Source organism: Pezoporus occidentalis, unplaced genomic scaffold (genome assembly GCF_034315485.1).
Source record: "Pezoporus occidentalis ecotype Australia unplaced genomic scaffold, CSIRO_AGI_Poc_V1 ctg110, whole genome shotgun sequence".
Classification (NCBI taxonomy): Eukaryota; Metazoa; Chordata; class Aves; order Psittaciformes; family Psittacidae; genus Pezoporus; species Pezoporus occidentalis.
Window position 1 is genome coordinate 1,880,272 of NW_026912887.1, and position 9,710 is coordinate 1,889,981.

Consider the following 9,710-nt stretch of genomic DNA (forward strand, 5'->3'; position numbering starts at 1 on the left):
TTGCTTCCCCAGCCAAATTTCCTCCCCGATATCATCTTTAGCAAAAGACCCTTGCCCAATCCTCTCGGCATCTCCCTGGTACCTGCACTGACCAACATGTCTATAAAGTGTCTCTCCTTTATTGGTGAAAAACGCAAAATCATCCAAAATACAAATGGGGGGTAAAAGGGGGCCTAGTGGCAAGGCTCTGGGGGCCTCAGCTCCCCAGGAGCTGGTGCAGCAGGACCCTGCCCATGGTGTCATTCGGACATCTTGGGCTCGTCATGACGGTGGATGGAGATCTTTCTCCGGGTGCTCTCGGTGCAGCGGTTCAGGATGAGGTCTTTGCTGGGACGGGGAGGAACAGCAGGTTGAGCCCTGGGCTTGTTCTCCTCTGGCTCGTTTTTCTCAACTGTGGGTAAAGCAGATGTACAGGTGGGTCAGAGCTCTCCACCACCCAACACCTTCATGTCAACGTTCAAAAGCTCCCTATGTAATGGCCACCAAAGCTCCAGCCTCTCCTCCTGTCTCACATGCATGCGATGGTCTTTCTGGAGGTCAGGGTGGTGGGATGAGCCCACCAGTGCCCAGCTGGGAGCTTTGCCCAGTTGGAAGCCCAGCCCTAGGTCTACGCAAGGAGCTGCTCTCCCTTGGGAAAGCTGTGGGGATTACAGATCTAAAGCAACAACAGCAGCCTCCTTCGTGCATCACTTCCCTCTAGGTGCTTTGCTGGCAGCTAACGTACATGATAATGGTAGTGGTAACGGCAGCACAGGTGGGGTTAGGTGGACAGAGGAAAGGTCCTAAATGTGGGCTGACCTCCCACCAGGACCCTATTCTGCTCCTTCTCTGTCAGAACTATAACCAGAGGTAAGAAACCTCACTGAAAAGAAACACCGCCCTGCACATGCTTTCCCCATAGGAAAAGGGTGGACAGACCAGTTGTGGCCTTTGTGTGCTGTCCTACTCCAGCAACCAGCACTGGAAGGTACAGGCCATGCCTGCAGGACTTTAGCCCATGGCCAGGGCAAAGGCCCTGTTGAGACTCACTGATGACATTGGCTTTGTTCTGGAAATTCTCCTTCATGTTCCTCCTGCTCTGGATGTACTTTCTGCTGTTCCTCCTGTAGGTTTCCTGGCTGATCTGCTTCCTTCTCTGCTTGTGGATGCTCTTTGCGTTCCGGATGGTGGATCTGCAGGGAGTTAGAAACAACACTTTCAGTTTCCATGTCAGCAGGCTCACACTGTGCACTTCCTTGCTGAGCATTTCTCCCCACACACTTCCTCCTCTGCCTCACCCAAACCACAACATCTGCTGTTTGGTTTTGACCAGTGGAAAGCAGCAAGTGGAAGCCAGTACTTGGGGGCAGCTGTAGGGGAGACGTGATGTACAGCATGTTAGGAGGTAGCTGGAGTGGTGCTTTGGAAGCAGACACTGAAGGGTGAAGCCTGAGCACAAGTCTGGAAAGTAATGATGGGAATGACAAGGTAGATTGGGCGCAAGGCTAGAAGGATGAGACGGGCATGAGGTTTATCCAAGCAAGCCTTGGAAGTGATATATAACTGATGAATAGATCTACACTGTTGCTTCTGTACTGGCTGAAACACTGAGATCCCTGGTGTGGGGTTTGGCTTGGATCCCTGACGCCCAAGGATCAGTTCCTGGGCCATAAGAACAGTATGTGAGATATGTGTCAGCGTGCACCTGGATGTGCAGTGTTGAACCCACAGCAGAGGAGCTGCTGAGAGAAGTGAAAGGCTGAGCAGCAGTCCCCAGGCAGGCAGAGGGAGGCCATCACTTTGCCTTCGCTACCAGGGTATGAGAAAGGTGGCTTCTGATACCCGTCCCATGGCATTGTCCTCCTGCTCTGCTTAGGGCAATGTGCACCCTCCCTGCTCTGAGCACATACCCCATTTCACAGCAAAGCTCTTACCCACAGCAGCAGGTCACCACCTTTGCAACAGGGCTCAGCCTGGCTGCTGTCACCAGAGCCATAGGGACAGGGTTCACCCTTGGGGGCAGGTCACTGTCCTTGACACAGGCTACCACCCTACCTTAAGGGCTTCAGTAAGCATCACTGCACTCAGATAGGTGGATTTGGGCCATTTCACACTGTTTCACACTCAATCCGTGCTCCAGCAGAGCTAGATTTGGAAGGATTTTATAGCATGTTTTCTCATAGGGAAGAAAAGATAGCAGCAAGGTCTGCCCTTCCCAGCAGTTCTCTTTGCATCAGAATTAATGAGTTATTACTGCTCTTTATCTTTTTTTTTTAAATCAAAATAAAATCCCTTCCATTAGCTCAAATCCTCCCATCAGATTAGGCCATTTGGCAGCTCTGATTAGTCAAATCTCTCCTCGCTTCTCAAAGATTCAGTGGATGCACTTAGGAAATAAGAAAAAGGCCAATCTGAAAATTAAACTTGATTAGCCCATAAAAGAAACTTTGCAGAAGGACAAGGAGAAATACGCCTGGCTGGAGGACCTGTTGGAGCAAGGAGCCTACATCAGGAATGCTGGCGTGCCTCTCTGCCTGGGGAAGTTGGAGAGCACAGAGCTATTTTTGCTCCAGGGGGTTGCCCCCTGGTCTGTGTGTGCCCTGCTCACATCTCTGCCAGGCAGTTCCTTATTGCCAAGGAAGCGAGGGACACCACAAATCCCTGTCTGGTTTAACTTCACCCCACTCAAAAAGAGCTTTAGTCCTCCCTGCCCACCCACCCCCCCGAGCTTCTCCTACCTCCGTGGAGGAGCGCTCTGGTTCCTCAGCTCACTCTTCACAGAGGTGTTCACCTCCCCAGCTTTCTGCAGGTACATGGAGGGGTAATAACCCATGGTTTCATCCTTCCTGCAGAGCAACACAAAGCAACGGCACTTGCAGTCATGGCTCTGCAACTATCACCTCCTCATGCCCCCAGCTGCTGCTGGATGGGTTATTTCTCCTGCTGCTTGCAGCGAGGAGAGCTTTGACTGTCCCTGCACCTTGTGTGCCCATGGCTCTCCCTGAAAGTGCGGCTTGAGTCCCAGAAACAAGTAGGCAGCAGGAAGAGCAATGGCTCACAGCTTTCAGGGTCTCACCAGCTCATACTGTGTCCCCTGGGGGATTCTCTGGGCTCTCAAAGCATCACTCAGGGCCTCCTGCCAGACACCCTGCTGCTGTGTGCTCAAGAAATGCTCCCTGGTCCCTTGGCCCATTGCGCTGTCCAGCCCAGCACATCTGCAAACACCAGGAGATCCTCCTGGTGCCATGTGCCTATGCACAAGCTGGTAAAGGAGGATCCCCAGGGTTTGCAGCCACACCGTGTCCTGCTGTGAATGCACAGCCTGTGGCTCTCCAGAGCACAAAAGCAGCTGGGATTCCCCTTGGGAAACCCCGAGTTGTGCAGGGCAGGCTGGAATCAAAGCTGAGGTTTTGTAAAGGAAGATGTGCTGCAATACTTAGAGCAAAATAACAAGGGCTTTTTCTACCTGCCTCCTTCTTGGACATTTCAGAAGCCCCCAGCAGAGGAAGCACCAGCTGCAACATTTAACACCTGGCAAAGGCACAGGCAGCCCTGCAAGAGGAAGTGCTGGGCAGCGCACCCACAACCCCGATGTGAAGGACTGCTGCCTCGTCCCTTCCCTCTGCCTGGATCCCTGCTTCGCCTGATTTGTTCTTGGCATCTCTCACCTGATGACCCACCAGCCATCAAGGAGCTTGTGGATGACTTCGATGGCATCACCCTCCTTGAGGGTCAGCTCATCCTCCTCCATGGCTGTGTAGCTTTTCTGGACAACGTACGGCTCGCCTGCACACAAAATCGGGTCAGCAGGTTGTGTGGGCTCAGCCTCTCCAGCACTTAGGAGAGGAAGCACCAGGGCATCTACCACACATTTTAGGCAAGACCAAGGTCTCCAAGTGTGGATTCAGACTTCCTCCAGCCTTGACAGAGCCTGCAGCTCATCCCAGCCCCTCTCCAGGAGAAAGCTGGTGAATGCAAGCAGTGGAAGCACATCTATCTCTGCTGAAGAGCATGTTTCTAATTCAGGTGATTAAATGAGGAAGAAGGAAGTGCTGTGCTAATAGAGTCTGCTGCAGTGTTTTGAAAACCACAAAGACAAAGCTGGGAGAGCAACCAGCTTGAGGCGGCAGCATCTTCCCTCTGCTCTGTGCTGTCATGGAAGGGCTGATGAGGACAGTGCAGGAGCCAAGCACTGGGAAAAGCCTGCACCTAGGTCCTAGGCTCAGGTGCTACACAGTGCTCCTTTGCTAACCCAGCAACACAGCATTCATCTAGCTAGCCCAGGATGGCCACTGGACGAAGCTCTGCATCTGTGATCAGCCAAAACAAGCATCTGATGTTGAGCTGCAGATCATGGGAAGCTCCTGAGGTTGACACTGAGGCACCAAAGCCATCAGATTTATCCCTCCTGGCAGCTCCTACAGTGACATCTCCCTGCCCGGCATTCCTGCTCCATGTGAACTGCCCAGCTGGGGCTATTGAATAACCCACTCCAGCTGGGAGCTGTGGGAGGTTCTGCTCTGCTGCACACCCTGGTTACCAAAACATTTCACCTGCGTAGTTGGGTTCCTGCTCTTCAGACTCATCAGGCCCATCCATCGGCTCCAGATAGGATGCTGGCACCCAGCCCCGTTTATTCTTCAACTGGCAAAACCACCAGCCTGCAAGGAAAGCAGCCATGGGCAAGAGCAGAGGGTGCTTGGGGACACCAGCACCAGGGTACAGGCATCCACGTGGCCTGGGGCGGAAGGGACGGCGCCAGGGCTGGTCTCTGTTTACATGGTGCAACCAGGGAGCTTGGCCAGTTCGTTCCGCTTCCTCCTGGGCAGGAAACCAGGCTGAGGCATGTGAGAAGGTTGCCAGGATTGCCCCTCACCCTCCCTGGCCAAAACTAACTGTCATGTGGCTCCATCTGAATGTGAAACATGTCCCAAGGGGGCGGGAAGTGCCGAGAGGCCGGTTACATTTGCTCTGAGCCTCTTCTCTCCACCAGGAGACCCTGCTACAACCACCTACCCTTTAACCCACACGCTGGCGTAACTGACTTGAGTTTGGAGACAAGATACATGGGCAGACCCCATCCCTGCTGAAACAGTGGCCAGGATGCACCTGGCCCTCAGGGGTCTCTGGAGGGATGGACACATACCGCTCTCGCTCTTCTCCACGACATCCACCATGTCCCCAGCTTCTAGAGCCATCTCAGTTTTAGAGCTTTTCTCATAGTCAGCAATAGCTCGGTACGTCTGCAGGACAATGGGGCCCGTGATGTCTGTATGGGAGAAGTGAGAGATGTTCCCCACTTTGAGCATGCCGAAAGCAGCCCTCCCAGCCTCTTCTGGTCCTAAACCAACTGAATCCCAGGACAGGGACTTCCCTTGAGGCTGTGGTTTCAGCTCTGGCACAGAGACCATGTTCTTGGCCAGAGCCATGGATGGCTGCCTGTCTCCCTGCCAGGCTTTGTTGCTGCTGAGACAGCCACTTGCACCCCTCCTAGGCCTCTTACCTGTGGAGTTTTTCTTGGCATCCTTCGGCAGAAGGAAGACCTCAGGCTTCCTGATCCTAGATGGGTCAGAGCAAAGGCAGCTCAGTGCCAACCACCCCTCACTGCTGGCAATAGGCTGGGAACACAGGATTTTCCCCCCAGATGGCAGGCAGCTGGACTCACTGGCTGTCTGTGACAGGGTTCATGTCATCATGACGGACCTTGAAGAAGTTGACCACGTGCAGGCAGCGGGAGATCTTGTGAGGCAGGTTGACCAGCGCGTAGCAGTACTCGGCCAGCGTGCCCTGCCTGTTCTGGGTAGAGCGCTGCCCATCAAACCACTTTGGGGCTGGGGGAGAGGGGAAAAGACTCAGAAAAATCAGACAGAGTGCCCTGTTTTGATTACTTGCTCAAGCAGGCTTCTCTGAGTCATTAATTTAGCCCTGAAAACAAGTGGATTTGGCCCCAAGGGTACTGCATGGCTGCATGGTGCCCAAAAGGTGAAGCTCTGTAGGAGCATGGCTCCATCTCCTCCTTTGCTACTCCAGCCTTGGCAAGCACAAGGGAGACATGCCCAGTGCCCAAAAACCTGGGGAGAAGCAGCTATTCTCATGATCCTCCCTGCTTCCTTTTTAAGGAGGAAATTGAATAAAGGGGGAATTTTGCTGACCTGTACCTTGCCTGGGGACAAACCATCAGCTCTTTTCATCAGTTCATTTCCTGTCATCGAAGACATATTGCATTGCTTCCTCTTACAACATATGTGTTGCCATAAGGGCACTAAAACCAAACCCAGCGACAGCGTCACTGAAGCAGTGCTCAGCTCAGGCTCCCCAAGGCCAAACCCTTTTCATCATCCAGGGGGTTCCCACAGCCAGTGCTGTGGATGTGCCTCCAGGGTGCCCAGCCACTGGGGAGGAAGGACAGGATCTGCAGGGCTGGTAAGTCTCGGGGTAAATTGCTGTTGCTGCTGCTCAGACCTTTCTGGGGCTTTGGTTTCTTTCAAGCCCAGTGGGCAGGAACGCAAATGGTACCAAGCACCTGCACTGGAGGAAGCCAGCGGAGCTCGGCCCACTGGGGAATTTCCCAGCCAACTGCAATTTCTGTTCCACCCCCAGCCTCAGCGCCTGTCCCTCACCTGGCAAGTGCGGGATGATCCGTTTCTCCGTATTGATGTCCCCAGATTCAATAGGGAACATCTCCTTCAGTGCTTTCTGTGGAGCAGACCCAGGTACGCCTGTGAGGGTGGCACCAGGAGACCCTTCTGGAACAACCCCTTCCTCATGCTCACCCCCCTGCTACCAGAACGTGCTGGCTGGACCCAGGACATTGGGAGAAATTTTCCTGGGGAGCACAGAGATGATGGCTCCTCCTTACTAGGAGCAAAGGACATTGAAGCACTAGCACCTATGTGCTTCTTCCAAGTCAGGTTTAGTCTGGGGCAATTTCAACTTGAATTCACTCTCTTTTTCCACAACCTGAGCCCTGGAGCTCTGGACCGAGGGCTGGGGCCCACCTTGGGACAACTTACGTGGAACTCGTATATCTCGGTAAACCTGCGGTAGACAAGCTTTTCAGAGAGGTCGTTCCACTTCACCAGGAATATGTAGACCTGAGGGGCAAAGCATAGAAGCTGCAGCTCTGCAGGCTGAAGCCCTATGGGTGCTTCCATTTCAAATAAACTGTTTTTCTCCCACCGCCCCAGTACGAGTAGCTCTGCCCAGGTAGCCAGTGAGCTGGGCACTAGGGAAGTTCAGCAGGGACAGAAAGGGGGCTGAAACATGCAGACAAGTGGGAATCAAAGAGGGTAAAGCCCTTTCCAAGCCTGCAAAGTAACCAATGGATTGAAAAGGAGGTGCCTCAAAACTTGTGTGTTAAAGACATTTTAGCCTTTGCCTCCATCCAGCTCACACCACCAGCCATGATCCAAACCCCCCTCCCCCCCAAAAAAAAGAAAAAAGAAAAAAAAGGCTGCCTTTAGGCCCTTGGTCATGTTTATCTAAAGAGGTTTGCTGTCCAGACTCTTTTTACACATCCAATCCTCACTACTCAGCTTGTCAGAAGGTTGTCGCATACTCACATAATGCTGGCTGGGGAAGAACCTTTTCTCGTAGCCCAGCAGCTCGATGTGCCGGATGAAGGCATCCCCCATGGCTGCTCCGAGCCGCGACGTCCCGCTCCGCCCGCCCTGCTCGTGCCTCCCCGGGCGTCCTCTCCTCCCGTCTGCCTTCGCCCAGCTCCGCTCCGCCGTTAAAGCCCCCGCGAAAGCAGAACTCCGGCTGCAGTCACAGCGCTAGCTGCTAGCACTCCCTTCCCCGCTCCCTCCCGGGCACCGCCCGGCCGTCGCACGGACACCGCCTCCCTCCGCTCCGGCACCCCCGAGGGCACCCTCCCGTCTGCCGCTGTGGCAGCCGCGGCCGCCGCCGTGTCCGTTTTCACCCGCCCGCCCGGGATCCGCCTGTGACGGGGCCGTGGTGCGGGTGCAGCGCGGGGGCACCTCTTCGAGATCGGCGCTACCGCGATGAAGTCCTGGGGTGGCTCAGCTCAGCGTGACCGACGGCAGGCACTGCCGGGCAGGGTGCGGGGCTGAGATACAGGGGCAGGCTCGTAGAGGGTCCGGAGTGGGGACACGGCTGTGGCGGGGGCAGTCCCGTGTGAGAGCGGCTGTGGACCCGGGAAGCTTGTATGGGAGGCAAGGGAAGATGCTAGGGCCCGCGTGGAGCCTGCCAGCGGCAGCCCCCCGGGGCTGTGCGGTGCCCCTGACCTGCTATGGCCGTGATGCGTGTGTCTCAACAGATCCCGGGCTCCACCGCTTCAGCTCTGAGCAGCATCGCTTGCTCCTCCTTGCTGCCAACTGTTGCGCTGTGACCGAAACTCCGGCTAAAAGAACTCGGTAAGACCCGATGTGGTGTTTTAGCAAGAGGGCTTTACCAGCACCCAGGAGCTGCGGTGCTCTCTCCCCTGGTGCCGTTCACTGGGAGAGCGGCAGAGGCAGCTGGAGCCAGAGGTCACCCCAGAGTTGGCCCCCCCTGCCCGTGGGGTCCCCACCACCCCCAGGAGGGCTTCGCTGCCAGCTCTTTTACTCTGAGCCCTGTGATTGTGTGTTGGGTGCAGTCTGGATTACTGAAAAAAACACAAACATTGAAACGTTCCTTAATGAAATCACACTTTGTTTTTATATTTGAGCTGTTACAGCATCTCCCTCCTTCTAAATTGCGATGTACACGGCTGTGACTAAACCTCTTCTGTTTGGTTTTCTGTTCTTCCCCCAGGAGGAGGACAGCAGAGATGCCAAGTGGCCTTTTGCACCACCGGGGCAAAACGTCAGCGGCTATGATATTTGTTGAAAATTTTTATTGTTCTGCATTCGTTCTGCACTTGTTCTAATATTCTTGCTATACTGTTGTTTTGTTCTTACACTGTAGTTTTGTTGTTTTATTGTAGTATTTTTGTTGTTACAGTTGTGTTGTTGTTATAACAATAGTAAACTAGCGTTTTTACCCGAACTTTGCTATCATTTTAGTATTTTTTTACTGTCAATATGGGGTTCGAGAGCTGATTTGTGTTTTGGCTTCTGAATGCAGGACCTGAGCTTGAGAGCTGGAGACCTTGCAGTGGCTATCAGATGGACACGCTGTGGTTTGTATTGAGTCAGGGTTTCCCTTGGGGAGTCTCCAGCCCAGCCCAGCCCAGAGACAGGCAGCAGGGAGCCCTTGGGGATGCTCTGGACGCACCTCTGAGATGAGAGGACAGTGAAGAACCAGGGCAAGGTCGGCTGCCCCATCACAAAGTGTCCCCCTTTGACTGCAGATGCTTCCCATGGTGCTGCACCACCCGGTTTGCAGAGGGTCAAGGACAGACAAATGCCTTGGCAACAGCAACCAGAGGAGTCTACGCGCTCGAGCGGAGGTGGATGGGCTGAACAAAGCACCTATGGTGCTCCTTTCAGTCACCTGCAGCTCCCCCAGACTCTGCCCCCAAAAGGCTCCCTTGAGCAGCCCCCTCGAGGACCTCAGCCAGCCCCAGTGCTACAGCTGTGCCCACTGCATGGCACCACTGGCCATGGGGAACGGGGAAACCGCTGGGCTGGAGATGGAACCCTGCCTCCCATCAGGAGAGCATGAGGGACCCTTGCAAAGCCCCTCTGAAACGGCAGCACACCAACAGCATCCTCCTCTGCCCCCAGCTCTCACCAGAAAGACCTGAAGGGACGTGAGGGCTGCACGTTCTCAATACAACACAACTTGTC

At 54.4% G+C, this 9,710-nt stretch overlaps 1 protein-coding gene across 2 annotated transcripts; it reads right to left on the reverse strand.

Moving 5' to 3' along the window:
• Nucleotides 1–103: 103 nt before the first annotated feature.
• Nucleotides 104–8,017, reverse strand: NCF1 (neutrophil cytosolic factor 1). Of its 2 annotated transcripts, XM_062632080.1 has the most exons (11): nucleotides 7,542–8,010; nucleotides 6,993–7,073; nucleotides 6,600–6,675; nucleotides 5,645–5,810; nucleotides 5,483–5,538; nucleotides 5,126–5,248; nucleotides 4,533–4,640; nucleotides 3,648–3,765; nucleotides 2,718–2,825; nucleotides 1,030–1,172; nucleotides 104–391 (listed from the first exon to the last, which is right to left on the reverse strand). In XM_062632080.1, the coding sequence occupies exons 1-11, from the start codon at nucleotides 7,611–7,613 to the stop codon at nucleotides 240–242; spliced, it is 1,203 nt and encodes a 400-aa protein (XP_062488064.1). In that variant the 5' UTR covers nucleotides 7,614–8,010; the 3' UTR covers nucleotides 104–239. The 2 variants fall into 2 exon arrangements, with proteins under 2 accessions (XP_062488064.1, XP_062488073.1); XM_062632089.1 differs by lacking the exon at nucleotides 2,718–2,825 and having other exon boundaries at nucleotides 7,542–8,017.
• Nucleotides 8,018–9,710: the final 1,693 nt, after the last annotated feature.